General features: G+C 37.7%; 3 protein-coding genes across 3 annotated transcripts; 2 read left to right on the forward strand and 1 right to left on the reverse strand.

Annotated features, from left to right (window-relative positions):
• The first annotated feature begins 266 nt into the window (after window positions 1-266).
• Window positions 267-4,142, forward strand: LOC135162871 (uncharacterized). Its single transcript, XM_064121786.1, has 9 exons — window positions 267-916; window positions 1,249-1,473; window positions 1,543-1,618; window positions 1,796-1,983; window positions 2,199-2,343; window positions 2,489-2,704; window positions 2,773-2,891; window positions 3,009-3,144; window positions 3,324-4,142. The coding sequence occupies exons 1-9, from the start codon at window positions 420-422 to the stop codon at window positions 3,606-3,608; spliced, it is 1,887 nt and encodes a 628-aa protein (XP_063977856.1). The 5' UTR covers window positions 267-419; the 3' UTR covers window positions 3,609-4,142.
• A 148-nt stretch (window positions 4,143-4,290) lies between these two features.
• On the reverse strand, window positions 4,291-8,698 carry LOC135162872 (uridine-cytidine kinase-like 1). The gene is made up of 9 exons (XM_064121787.1): window positions 8,179-8,698; window positions 7,870-7,994; window positions 7,121-7,291; window positions 6,947-7,053; window positions 6,652-6,822; window positions 6,012-6,083; window positions 5,679-5,930; window positions 4,850-5,245; window positions 4,291-4,759 (listed from the first exon to the last, which is right to left on the reverse strand). Exons 1-9 carry the CDS (start codon window positions 8,229-8,231, stop codon window positions 4,436-4,438), a joined length of 1,671 nt encoding a protein of 556 aa, XP_063977857.1. The 5' UTR covers window positions 8,232-8,698; the 3' UTR covers window positions 4,291-4,435.
• Window positions 8,699-9,127: 429 nt separating this feature from the next.
• On the forward strand, window positions 9,128-14,939 carry LOC135162868 (uncharacterized). Its single transcript, XM_064121784.1, has 10 exons — window positions 9,128-9,293; window positions 9,489-9,738; window positions 9,812-10,154; window positions 10,440-10,685; window positions 11,187-11,311; window positions 11,403-11,546; window positions 11,622-11,814; window positions 11,943-12,108; window positions 12,483-14,436; window positions 14,728-14,939. Exons 6-10 carry the CDS (start codon window positions 11,504-11,506, stop codon window positions 14,868-14,870), a joined length of 2,499 nt encoding a protein of 832 aa, XP_063977854.1. The 5' UTR covers window positions 9,128-9,293; window positions 9,489-9,738; window positions 9,812-10,154; window positions 10,440-10,685; window positions 11,187-11,311; window positions 11,403-11,503; the 3' UTR covers window positions 14,871-14,939.
• Window positions 14,940-14,973: the final 34 nt, after the last annotated feature.

A 14,973-nucleotide genomic window follows, 5' to 3' on the forward strand; every position in this document is an offset into this window, starting at 1 on the left:
TTCCAGCCGCAACCCACTACCGCATTTGATTGTTATTGCGCTGGATTCAATGTTATAAAAAGTAGCAGAAAAAAATTTTTAAAAAAACTATCAAAAAGTCCCTCTTTGCAAGATCAATTAAATCATTTGGCCACAGAGTGTAGCAATTGGGGGCGAAATGTACAAACTTAATTGCAGGAAAAAAAAACAAAAAATTATTGAGTTAGTATAAAAGTAATTTTGCTCCTACCCATCAACAGTCTAACAGACATTAATCATAGAAATTAGCACCAGTGGCTGCATTCAATGGCAATGGAATATGAAATAAAGAACAGTCAAGAGCATTGTGTTGCGAGTGCCAGACTGACCCCGTTCATCTCCATTACCCACTGATATTCATAAATCATAAATCATAAATAAATCATAAATACGATTTAAAAATGCCTGGTGGCGTTGTCTTTCTCGTCTGCATTCCAACATTATCCCACGAGCACCAATTGATCTTCGGTGTCCCAGTAAAAGTATCAAAGAAGAATGAGAAGCCTTCATCAAAAATCGGAGCGAAAGTCGATCTCAGGCTGAAAGAAGTCAGAAGCCGGGATTTGATTACGATTGGGGATGACTCTGATGCAGATATTGATGATGGTGACGACCAGGAATCTCCTGAGGAGACGTTCAACGTGAGAAAAAAACTAAAAACCCGAGTGGGATCACCAGGACTCAATAAAACGAATGAATCACCGGTTTTTGTGCCTATGGAAACGGTTCTGGATGAATTACTGAAGAAGCTGAGGGTGGAGCATGTGGTGTGGTGCAAGGACAAGGGCAATATGTACTATGAAGTCATCTTTCCAGTACCCGCTGGAGATCCCTGTGAAAATTGTTTGCATTGTTTGACTGAGATGGGGATCGGAAGACGAATGAATTCCATTGTAAGGTATGACGACTAAATCTATTTTGTTTACTTACCCGTTTTAATTATTATGTATATAATATATTAATATACTTGAGTAAGGCCCCTAAGACCACTAGTTGTCGCAAATTCTTGCAGAAACTTGCAACGAATTTCGTAGGAATTAAAAAAAAAATGTATCCGTATGATCTTAATATAAATGTGAGCTTTGAGGAGCTTTTTGATGGTTTCTTGGAATGAATACCATTTTTCAATATTTAAAATGTTAACTTGATCATTCCATACAACGAAAACACTGGTGTTTTTATTTTTTAATCCAATTGTTCTTGAGAAAAATGTCCTATCAATTATTTCAGCGTGATCCCGACACAATGCACGTACAGCAGTATGAGCACCTCGGGTCCCCTACCTCTACCCGCGAATCTCGCACAGAAAAGGGCAGATGCTGAAGATCGTAGAAACGCCTGGGAAGCTTTTGTCGGGTCCATACGTTCAAAATTAACTGTGAAACAAGTAGTAGACGGTGTTCGAAGTGGTGGCGATCTCACATTCGACTACATCGCTCTCGTGGTAACCGCAGAGTAAGAATAATCATTTATTGATAATTTCAGGGGTTTCCTTGTAGGGTAATTAACTCTCTTTCTTCTCAGTTGTCTCGCGGCTCTTGGACTCGTGGAAAACAGTGCCACTAATGTTGTTGCTGCGATGCTCGTATCTCCCCTCATGGTAATTCCCACGATTGTCCGATTGTTAGGATAGCTATTAGCAAAGAAGGAAAAAAATCAATTTTCATCATGGTGTGCCAAAAAGTGACGTTTTGGATACACCTCGCGTGCCTCAAACGTCTCATTTCCACACATTGTCATTATCCCTTTCCACTTCTTAATTTGTTGTTCATCAAAGGGGCCAGTGATGTCACTCACATTCGGGACGATAATTGCAGACAAGGATTTAATATGTGTTGGATTGAAAAGCTTACTTCTTGGAATATTCATATCGATTTTATTCGGGTTCATTTTTGGACTCCTTCTGGGGACAACTGAAATGCCTTGGGGCTACAACGATTGGCCGACGGATGAAATGAAGGGAAGGTATTCCACTTCTTACTTTTGATCTTGGTTTCTGAATGAAAGTGTTGTAATTGTTCATATTTCAGTTTTGGACTTTTTCATGATGTAAAAAGTTCGAAAATGCGTTTTTTAGATGCATTACATATACGTGTGCATTGTATGACACTTTCTCGACCCTCTAACAAACTGCTACTTGGAAGACAATCGTAATTTTCCTGTTATTTTTCTCCGTCTAGAGGAAATTATAGATCACTCTGGATGGGCATTCTCTGGGCTCTACCTTCAGGCACGGGAGTGGCGGTTGCTCTCCTCCAAGGAAGTAATGGTCCACTGATTGGTGTAGCTATTTCTGCATCATTATTACCACCAGTTGTCAATTGTGTATGTTGAAATGGCTGATGTATTGTCTCATTTCTGTTTAACTCAGAATGTTAAGTTGTGAGAGAAAATATTAAGACAAGTTCATCAGTGGAAACTTTGTTTTATCTAAAAAACAAATCTCTTGAAAACATTTTGAAATTTTAAGGGTCTTTTTTGGGCTCTGGGATGCATCTGGCTCATATACCGCCCCATAAAGATGCCTCATATGAAAGGAGAGTCGTACACAGACCTGAACAGTTCCTATGTATACGTCTACACTGACTATCTTCCGGTTGAGTTTTTCTGCAATGGAATAATTAGTGCCTGCTTGACGTTTATCAATGTCATGTGTATTTTTATCACTGCGATAATCGTACTCAAGGTAATAAAATCATATCTCAACCGAGTTAGCAAATTCGTTTAGCAAATTAATGAGAGTGGCTTATTCAGATCAAGGAAGTTGCTGCACCGTATACTTCAACACCTGAGTTACGAAGATTCTGGCAGCATGATATTAGAATGGCGAGGGACAAAAATACGTCGAGGGATGTCAGCTCAGTTGACTCGAGGTGCAAGAAAATTAATAAAATTTAAAAAACTTAAGCAAATGAAGCAAAATTCTCATAATTTTCAAAACGACGATGAAATAAGTGATGAAAAAAATTGAGGAAAGCGATTTTTTGCAGCTTCTACGAGGGACTGAGTAAACCTAAGCAACGAGCTTTGGAAAGGACTTTAAATGAAGCCGTGAGGGAAGCTATGAATGATAAGACATTCAGAGAAGTCAAGAGGTTGAGTTATGGACAGCATGGGCCCGATGACGTAATTACTCAGAATCTCGAAAATTTAACCCAAATTAATTAATTTCAAAATCAAATGACTTTCATTCAGAAGTCAAAAACTTTATGAGGCTCTCTCAGACTTCAAAAAATGTTGAATGACCTCTACTCTTTTCTACTGAGTCAATTCTTTGAAATTGATGATCTCCGCTTTTGTTCCAGATTACCCCGAGATTAGGTCTCGGTGTAAATCCTCCCGGTCCTTCCCACCAACAAGAAATGAGCTCGTCCCACCCAGAAGGTCTGTCGAGCTCAGAGAATCCAAGTGAAGACTTGGCAGCCTTGGATCGCCTCATAACATATCTCCTCGGTCAACAAAGCGGTAACATAGAAAATTGGCGACGTTCCCGAAGAATGAGTGCTCGTGGCTATCGTCAGCTGCGGCCTACTGTCATTGATTCTGGTGCCAATACACGTGTACCCGACATTGGCACAACGCGCTTGTAATTTTCCCAAATATGTAGACAAGAAAATGACTCATTACTTTTTTGTTTGTATACAATATATTAAGCATATCATCTCTTCCTGTAAAAAAATCATTTTTTCATCAACTGATAGACTAATCTCCTTCCTGTTTCTGAAAATTTCAACGCCCACCCAACTTTAATATTCAAGAAATAAAATAAACGCGGATCGAAATGGAGCCTCAATGGATACAAAAAATATTTTATCCATTTATTTAATATTTTTACTGAAATATTCCTTTGTCGAAACAAGTATTATATACTTGGACCAATATAACATAAATAAGTAAAACGCTTCCATTAAATGTTCATTATCTCCTGTTGAAATATACTCTCTCGATTCCAATAAAACAGTCCGTGACGTTGAATCATACGTATTCATCACAGAAATAAACAGCGACGAGAGTCGCAACAATTTCATTCCGATCAATTCATCCTCTGACTTTCAGTAAGAGATTTCGAGAGAATCTCAAGAAATCACTGCAAAGGGCTCATATTAACCCTATCCGCCAAAAATAATCGACTTAGTCGTGAAAAAAAACTGAACTTCTGGGAGATGAGTAAACACCCGACCTAATATTTTTCATGATATCTGTAAAAACGTTTGCGAGGCGTCTCGTATAAACGTTCCCATTAAACTCCCACTCACAATAAGCACAATGTCGTTTTGGTATTATTAATTTATTATTATTAATTTTATCTTGCTTTATATATATATATATGTGGAAAATGTTCAACTGATACCTCAATACGTTTGTAGAAATCTTTCCTTTCATTTTTCCGTCACTATACACAGATATTGAACATAAATCATTCGAATTCATCGAAATTCGAGGGTTCGGTACCGAAATATCTGTCGCCAAAATTTCCAATACCAGGTAAAACGTAGAATTTCTCGTTGATTTCAGGATCTAGCGCTGAAGTTACAATTTTCACACTCGGAAAAGCGTAAGCTATCGAGTGAACACCTGATTCGGCCATCAAGAGAGATACCACGAGAATATTCTCCTCGGCAACATCGTGATCTAGAAGAACCCTTATCGCCATCATTGCTGCTGCTCCTGTAGCCACTGTTGCGTCCATCAAAATTACTCTGTAATCCTTTATATCCTTTGGAAGACGTTGATAGTATAACTGGAATAAAAATAGAAATGAGAATGTCAGTTTTATTTCTGTTCTATCTTCTTTCTTGCTCTTATATGCGAAATATCACTTGGAATTTACCTCGGGCTCATCAGTGATGAGATTCGTCTGGATGAGAATTTTTCCAATTCTGATGTCCTTGCATACATCACACAGAGCCTGTTCCATGGTCTCCCCAGCTCGCAATATCGACACACCACATATCTTATCAGTTGCACTCCTTTTTCCATGATAGGGAACACCTTGCGGTGTTTCCACAGTTATCTCCTCAAAAGGCAGTAATGATAGGGCATATTCAATTACCAATCTTATGAGACGACGAGAGTAAAATATGAACTCGTCTCTATCCGTGAGTTTGTTACGAATGAATGTATGCAGTCCTTTAACTTGTGGTGTATCCGGTAACATGAAGAGAGAGGAGGGCAGAGGTTGACCGATGTAAGAGTGAGCGAGTTTCTCTCGTAATTTGAAACCTCTCTGAGGAAATTGATAGAAGCATATGCATTACTTATTTATTTAATCCTATTTAATTACATCACTCTGTCGTGATATTTCACTTTGCTTTTTATTATTTAAAACAAAGGTATGTCGACAAGTTTTTTTAATAATTTTTTGGACTAGACAAGTACCTCCCGAAAAAATTGAGATAAATTAATTCTGTAGAACACTCTGGGGGGACTTTGATTTTTAAAATGAAAAGTAAATCTTCTTGATTTAATCAGGGGATCTCACCTCAAAGAGTTTGAATTGGAATGTATAAATTGTATTAATTATACAAATATATCGAAAATGAACTTCAGACCTTTATTGAGAGGAATTTGAAGAGTTGAAGCTAAGATAATTATAGAAAAAGTGGTTCTTGATATTGGGTTCTAAACTGTGAGTAAATTTTTTTAACTTAAAATATTACCAGTTGGAGTTGGGTGTGTACGTGTTGCACAATGAGTTCGATGGCGACCTCATTATCTCCTCCACGAGGAACGATGATATCCGCGTGAACCATGGACGGGGCGATGTAATAATAGTATGAGGGTTTTACCATTGTGCAGTACTGTTTGAGGACGCCCTCCAGGTCTCTTCCTCTCTGGGAAATATCTCGTTTCAGACGGCGGGCCAGCCTCACGTCAGCATCTGTATCTACAAATACTTTCATGTCACACATCTGGAATGTTTAAGAAAATAATCAGTCAAGTTCTTAAGGTATTCCGTTAGATTCTTCCTCTTTTTCAAGTTCGATGATGACCTTCAATACTTCTGAGTTGTAGAACGTAAGAATTCCCTCGAAAATTATCACATTAGCACCATACATTGGTTTCTGAAAAAGAAATTTATAATAATTTCTACAATTAGTCGTTTTATTCATGTTTTTTATTCGAAGCTAAAAATGTTTTCAACATTTTATCGAAAATTTGAGAGAGCTTGAATTGTAAAAAACATACCCAGTTCTTTAGAACGACTGGATAGTAATAATAATAATGATAGGACCATTCAAACACCAGTAATTGGAAAATCTCCCGAAATGAGTTGAAAACAAATTTTACTCACCGCCATAAAATTAAATAAAGAATCAGTTATACATGGCGGAGGGAAATGTTGTGAAAAATAATTATTTGAACACATACTATTAATTTACACTTCAAGAGAAATTGTGCGGGAACTCAAATTTCTTTAGCCCGTTCAGGATTACACTAGTAAAATTCAAATAAGATCTTTGTAGGGATCAAATGAAATCTAGGATATTCAACTGTTACCGTAGAACAGCATTTTCCTAAAGAAGAATAGCCAAAGTTTTTGGATTTCCTTAAGGATAGAATTTCAGAAAAGTTATTTTTCTCTAAGCATATTTAGTGAATTTTATGGAGACAAGTCCTTGGTTTAATTACCGTTCGATTCTCCCGACTGTGGGTTACAAAATTATAAATAGGCACATCAGCCTTTCTTCCTTCTTTCAATCTCTGTAAAGTAGTCTTCAATAATTCAAAGTCGAATGCATCAGGGTGATCAAAATTATATTCATTCCGAGCCGCCAACTCGTGTTGTTTTTCATTGAGTACCTGCAATATATATCCTGTTAATTCCGTCCAATTGTTGATACAGACTTATCCAGTATAATGATAAATTACGTCAAGTCTCAATATTGAGTTACTTTCGGAAAAAAGATCAAATCACAACAATTACTTTGTAAAATGAATCCATGCTTAACAAAGTCACCCAAGGTACATCCAGAGATTCAATGATTTTCGTCGCCACTGTTGTTTTTCCAGAAGCACTTCCTCCGCAGATTCCTAATTATTCACCAGAATTATGAAATTTTGGAATAAAAAGTAATCCATCAAGCAAAAATATACGAACCAATAACAAATGGTTCGACCTGTTGCCCCGCTGAATTATACCAGGGGGGTCTTCCAGCAGTGTATATAGTTCTTGATTTACTTCTCAGGATCGATTCAGCGGAAGTCTTTTTACTTGATTGTGACATACTCGTGGTTCGTTGCCTTCGGGATCTCGGAGACTTTTGGGAACCTAAATTGTGAATATTCTTTAAAGATATATGTGTATATTTTTTAAATTTAACTCTTCAAATAATGACAGGCAAATATTCCTCAATGACAACCATAAGTCAACAGTTATGATCTTTTTTCCCTCAAGATGGAACATTGCCATCATTAAATTTTCACATATTCATCTTACCCCAATCTTTATGACAAAAATTCTATAACTGGATAAACGGATTATTTTTTGTTATGCCAATATACTTCTAACTCGAAAGTATGAAAAACAATTCGATAACTAACCACCGACAATATACATTTGTTCACATAATGCTCCATTCCAGGAACTACTAAGCCAATTAATTTCTAATTCTTTTGAGTTATGTATATAACTATTAACAAAACGTACTTCAAATTTGAAAACGTTAAATAACATTCAAGCCACATTACAGCTCCATTAATAAACTGATTACTTAAAGATGTAAAAATTTTAGATCTAATAACTTCCGGATAATCTTTTGTATTCCAATGCGTATACGTCAGTGTTTGATTTAATTATTACTCCCTCCCTGTTTGACGCATTTTCGTATTGAAAATTAAATTATTTACTTTGTGACGGTGGCCTAGGAGACTGTGGAGTTGGTGTGGACATATCACACCGGCATTGTTCACCATCTTGAGTGGCATCTTCTCCTAGAAATGCACTGCGATCCTCAAGACATAGGTCCCCATCACTGCATACATAAACCAAAATTCTCCTCAATACTGTCAAGTTAATTCTAAAAATCTTTTTGTCAACTGTTGGTCCATGATCCAAGAGCTATCACAACAGTCCTGATATTCGAAAAAATCTATTTTCGGCATAAGTGAAACTGGACTAAAAAACCAATAAAAAAGTGACAACAATGGACCACTTACCTTTCAGAACTGGCAGAGCTGGGTGGTTCGAACTGCTGCATCTTGGCGGCCATTATTGCCCCCCAATGTTTTTATTGACTTAAATAATTAAGAAAATATTACTGACCCTCTGCTCGGAATTATATACTGGAGGGAGTGCTGTGAACCACGTTGTGGTTGAGCTCGCAATTTCATCATTATGGCAAGTTCTTAATTAACGTAGAAGGACGACTTGTCGACGACGACTGTCTTGCCATTTACCAACCATAGAGGCACTGCACATCCGTAAATAACTGACAGGTGATTGCTTTTCGCAAAACGGACTAATTCTATGGTTTGTACTGAGCTTAAAATGTTTCATTAGTTTCTCATTTATTTTTAAGTGAATGATTAAAAATCCAATTTGCGTCTGGCCGACCGATTAGTTAACATTAATGTTCCTCGATAGTTTCACTCAACATCAATAAGAATCGGATCTAGTTCAATAATTAATTTATCTCATTATTCGTTCGTGACAAATGTGGCACACACAGGTGACTACTTACGATACCCTGTGAGCAGGTGGCTTCCGCCACTGGCACTCAGAGGTCGCTACTTAGTTTCAAGGTCGACCATAGAAATGGTCGGGTAGAACGGCAGACTCAAGTGTACAGTTCTTGAACTGCTGTACGCGCCGTCGGTCAAACAGAGGGCGATACAGACAGATACCTTGTACCCATGACGCCCCCTGCGGCACAGAGGGGTCGCACTTAAATTATTTATTTAAAAATAAATGAGAAACTAACGAAATATTTTAAGCTCAGTACAAACGGGTGCAAAGCTAGTACAAACGATAGAATTAGTCCATTTTGCGAAAAGAAATGACTGATCGGCTATCTACATACGAATGTGAGATAGAAGATGTGACAGAAAATCCCATTCTTCTGATGTTCTCCTGAGAGAGTCTATAATTTTTCAAGCCGTACTCCAAAGCAGAAAATCGTCGAAACAAACTTCCTGCTCTCTGGATAGCTCCCGTGACTTTACGAGCCGCTTCAGACGTTTTGAACACGATATGGACGGATTGAACGTTCATCATGACGAGACTAATTTTATATTCCCCCCGTACGGTACATAGGTGATCGGTAAAATTAACGGTCAGTAATATGACAATAATAATTAAGAAAAATAAAAGATTGATTGAGCTGCAAATTTTCTCGTCGACAACAAAAGTTGCCTCATGTTTTACTAGAGTCACTAATTTATGAAACGATTTAGGCAATTAAAAGGATAGTTTTACGTGTATTAATGATTTTTTGGTAATTAAAAATCTCGTGAATCGTTTATTACAGAACGTCGAAGGACACCTATTTCCGAGGAAATTTTCTGTCAATGACAATGAGTAGTTTGTCATTTTTCTTTGAGCTCCCGAAAGGCAAAAATAATCGTCGATTGAGCTTGTAGAATCCTCGGTGTTATGTTTTCCGGATTCATTGGGTGTCCTAGGAGCCCAAACTTCTCATACCGACGGCCTTCACAGTATTTCACACGGAATTCGGATGATCGACGTCGAACTGAACGTGTCGAGTGACGCTATACCAGGTAACATGGACACGTTCAAGAAACTACGGATGTTCCCATTCCCATAAATTTCACATTTTTCTTTATTTTCCAGAAAAAAATGAAATACAACAATAATATGAGCGTATTCTCCATAAAATGCGAGTTCAGTCCGTTCATGAACCTGCGGGGACGGTTGTACGACAAGAGAAAAGAAATTATCAACAAACTGTCATTCCTCATAGTTAGAAACACGACATTCAATAGTCAAATTTCATTCATGTCCTGTGATCACAAGAGTTGACTATTGTGCATTCGAATATTCAGTTGACCAGATTTCGTTCATACGCCGTCTGAAACGGCACATTTGGAGCTCATAGGGGCACGGAAAATATCAAGAGACCAGGAAACCTGAAGAGGTTGCACTGCGACATTTGATTTTTCTTGATGTTACATTGGTAATTATCAAGAGAATAGTTAAGCTAAGGAGAGGACTTAAAAAACAATTTTCACCTCTTAAAAATACGGGTTCTGATATTGACTACTGAATCTATCTATTCCCGAGATATTTGAAATATATATTAGAAATATTAGGAATATATTAGAAAATATAACAGTGAAACTCCAAATATTTTCTCAATTACTCAAGTATTCCCTAAATAATGAAACTCGTGCCGAATAGAAAGACTCCTTACAAAACAAACCATTGCGTGCGTTTGGGTCCAGAATCATTAATTTTACAGATCATTAATGCGTCAATATGGAGAAGGAACATCTAAGTGGAGGAGGAAACCCCTGCGCTCTTTTGCTTTCCGGATACTTCCCATGTTTCTACGAGCTCTAAGCGTTCCATTCAAGATGTTCAACATGATATTTGGAGGGGATTAATTCCCTCAAAGCCCCCTCTTTTATTAATTTTAAAGAGGCTATCAACAGGTGATTGTAACGATAGATTAATCATGAAGATTTGAAGATCTCCAGTATTATGGGTAATTACTTCCTTGCTTTTTAACATAATACTTGCATCGTAGTGAAATCGTAGTAAATGAATGTATTTGATTCGATATCAGTGATGAGAATGATCAATAAGACCCTTATTTATAGGTTTCAGATAAGATAATTAATGAGTCAATGTTATTGCCTGAGATTGACTTATAAATTATCAGTATTTTACTAATGTTTAGGGATAATATTTGAGCAATTAGTCTGACTATAATTACTGAGGTCACCCATCTTTGGGAGAAACCAATGGGGTCGTAAAACTTTGTTTAATTAAATTAATCACTTTAATCGAAACCATGACATAATTCCATGAGTTAATGACTCATTTTCATGTGTTTACTGCTCTCAAATAATAGCTTATTAACTTTTATAATGACCTCCAATCATAAATTAATTTTTATTCATATTCAAGCTTCTATGGGACGTACGGTAAAAAAAAGAAAATCGTGAACGAATGAGGACTCCGCTATTTGCTTTTTTTTTAACAGGTAAATCTACGTGGTACAAACGCAATGAGCGCTGGAGGAGTCACTACAGGACAAGCTTACTCATATGGGATAACGTATCTTATCACTGATAGTGATAGAGTAGAATTTGGTGTGGCGTCGGAAAGGTGTGGTTGAAGCTACTCTCAGTCGATGTTGATCTTTTTCTTCGTTAATTTTATTTCATCAATTTTTGTGCTTCTAAATTCTTACTTAAAGATGAGAGATCTATGATTTGATAACAATTACAACAATAGATTGTATCGAGGGTCCGGAGGACTAACAACATTAATTGATCGGTGATCAAATATCGAATTGAAATGAATTTTATGATATTCGTCGCCCTCGTAGGCGTATCTCTGGGTAAGCTCAATAATTTTTCAACAATGAGGTCCCAATTAAATGAATGTTGTCTATGAGCTTTCGGTTTATTATTAGTGAAAGCCCAGGAGAACGCGCAGAGCAAAGTATCTGATGGACTTTTGGAGTGTTACAACAATACGTTTGCGCTATTGAAGGAGAACCGGCTACCTCATAACATGCATGCCTTCATCGCGATCATTCGAAAGATCGAGGAAAATCCTGGAGTAAACATGGACTTGCGCCAACTGTCAGTGGCATTATTGCACAGGTAATTGTGGATGAAATTAATTTATTTTTATATTGGATTAGCCAGAAATTTAACCGCGTTATTGGAATATAATTCGTTAATTAATAACAATCGATCGCTTATAACGCATATTATTTTTTCTAACTAAGGTTTCGTCAGGATGGAATTATCATAAGTCCAGAAGCTTTCCCTCAGGAAGGCGTGACCCCCTATGGAACGAAAGGACTACAATCTCACAGGCACACGCAAATGCTGAGGATGATCCCCGGAAATGCTGTGACATTCAATAACAATAGTATAACTTTAATAGAAAGGGTAAGAAAAGGTTTTTCTTCAAACAAAATGTTGTTTGCGTTTTGTAGTCAAACATCCAAAATTTTATTTGAACCCCACTTGACCTTAATTTGTGACTCTCGTTACATTGAGCCACGAGAAAAGGTTTTAAGAATCAGACAAATTTGGTCCCAACCTCACAGACTGCTCAGACATCTTTTAGGGATTAAATAATTCTAGAGGATTAAAATTTAAAGAGAAAAATTTCTACTCTACCCAGCCGGGATGTGAATCTGAGTTAAGTTAATGGTGTGATCTATATCAAACTGTGCGAGTCTTGGATATCATAATAATACGTGGTAAACCTCCATTCAGCATCCAATGAATTCAATGATAATTCGTTCAATATCTTGCAGTGTACCCTTCACTCGATGGTGTCCAGCTCCATTGACACACTCCACCGTGAAGATGAGTCCTCCACATGTCGTTTAGAGAATCTCGACTACCGTTTGCCACGCGTCAAAAGGAGAAGTCTTCGTTCCCGTCGCCATTCCCAAAAGCCACCTAACGACGTCGAAACTCTCACCCCAGAGGCGATTGAGGATCTTAAAAAGACCAGTAGAGATGCCGACTCTTTTGATCCAAACTCCTGGTATCCACCACTTCCCTCCAACCACCCAGACAGTGCTCGCTACCAGACACCTACAGAGACTAGTAAATGTCCCTCAGAATCAGGTGTCATTGAAACTGATTGGGGAGTAGTCTCCGGAGGACCTCTCCTCGCTGGAATAGCCGCAGCTGTGCAGCCTCAGAACGTCAGGATTAGCGATTTAATGAGAGCTGATTGGGAAAATAAGGGTTCACTCTCCTCTAGTATCACCTTGGATAATAAATGGTTAGCGACATTGGCAGGCGACTTGGTAGAAGTTGCACTTCGTCAAGGACCCAGCAAGGAACCATACAAGATTGGAACCCCAGGACATTGGAACTCGTCCCAGACTCCCAAACACTACTTCCTTAATACGGCTCAAGGATTGGAATTTACTGGAGCCGAAGTCCGAGGGGATCTTGATGGCCTTATCCTGGCCTCAAACATCGCTTCATGGTATTCAAAAATTCCCACATTGAAACTCTCCCAAATATTTGACATGTATTACAACGATCGAGGTGTCTTCAATGACACAATCAGAGCCTGTAATCGAAGAAATTTACTGACCACCGTTGCTCCCAACGACACCACTTGTGCCCAAACTTATCGAGCAGCAGTGGTCCTCAATTCGAACACCAAATTACCCATTGGAACAGTCTCAGATGAAAAAGTCGAAGAATTTTCAGTTCAAGCTGTCAACGAACTGTTCAAATTTATCCCGTCCTCGATGAATAATGACAAATCTTGCAGCCAGACCAATCCAACTAAGAATTTATTCCATCGAATGGCTGTGGACCTAACGATTATTTTGGACACCAATTGGCCATTCGCATCTATCAAACCAATTTTACACAACATTTTGGAAAAATCCGAGATAAACAGATTTGCGAGCAATTTCTCAGTGATTAATGCAGCTAATGGCTCAACAATATTCAGTAGCTCTCACAGTATTCTCGATTTTTATGCATTTAATGAAAGCAGTTATAAAGCTTTGAAGCGTGGATTCGATCTACCAAAATCGTTAGATGTGTTGAAAACTTTAGAGGGACAAAAATTAAATGCTGAGAGGGAAAAAAATGTGGGTGGCGGAAGGGCTGAGGTAGTGTTAATTGTTCCATGGAGTAGTTCCTCACTTTCCGTCATCGATAAAGAATATTCGTTGAAAAAAATTTGGGAAATGAGAGAGGAAACGCCGGATGTTAATATTTTATTCATGACTGCTGGATTTAAGGAAAGATGGACGGATTTGGTGAGAGAGGGACAGGATATCGTTTCTGTGGGAACTGGCACGAGAAAAGAGGCTGTTGGGCCGATTGATGAGCTTGTGAATCGAATGAAGAGAATCCCCAAACGTTTGATCAACTCGCGGTGTGGATCGGATTATTCTGGTGGCGAAGGAGCAGCTGCATTTGAAGATTATTTGGAACCTTCTGGAGTTCAGTTTTATAGACTACATCCGAATTATTTTTATAAAACTGATGAGAGTGATACACCTACTGTGACGGTTCATGGGGTGAGTGGCGTCAATCTGAATGTTTGCTCGTCGAGGAATCCTTTGAATATTAATGCCAGTGAATCTACAACCTGCGTTCCTGTCAATGGTGGTAGTCATAGTTTTCCTGTCAACTGTGTGGGAAATGAATACATTCATAACTGCAATCCACTTCATTTGTCGATTACTGTTGGAAACAAAACCAATGGAGAATCTTATTCTTGTACAGGTAAGTTTTGCAATAAATAAGGTAATTTATATAAGGGAAATGATTTTGTAGCATTTTGATGAGGTTGAAGGAGAGTGTCAATCTTGATATTGAACTGTTAGGACATATTTTCAAAATCTGAAAACGAGACGTATCAAAAGACGATATAATCTTTGAATATACAAACGTTTTGAGACTCGCAATTGAATTTTTTTTCTGCCGAAAATCGATTCTTCCTGGTTTAGTTAATTAAAATAACTCCTTTCATACTATTTAGTTAAGTAAAATAACTACTTTCATTGTCTGTTTCAGATGCAAAATACTGCCGATTTCCGGATATGATAAAGATATCCTTTTCTTATGAACAATTGGTTTGCACTAGTGATACGTCTTCCATAATATTTTCGCCTCTTCTGATTTTATTATTAACAGTTTCAATTATTCGACTTCATTAAATTTTGTTCGCCAGTAGAACCGCGCTCCAATATTTATACCTCGAATTAAACGCTTCACACGTCGATCCCCATAGTTTTTTTTGTAATGATTAGTAAGTTTAAG

The sequence above is a fragment of the Diachasmimorpha longicaudata genome, chromosome 5 (genome assembly GCF_034640455.1).
Source record: "Diachasmimorpha longicaudata isolate KC_UGA_2023 chromosome 5, iyDiaLong2, whole genome shotgun sequence".
Classification (NCBI taxonomy): Eukaryota; Metazoa; Arthropoda; class Insecta; order Hymenoptera; family Braconidae; genus Diachasmimorpha; species Diachasmimorpha longicaudata.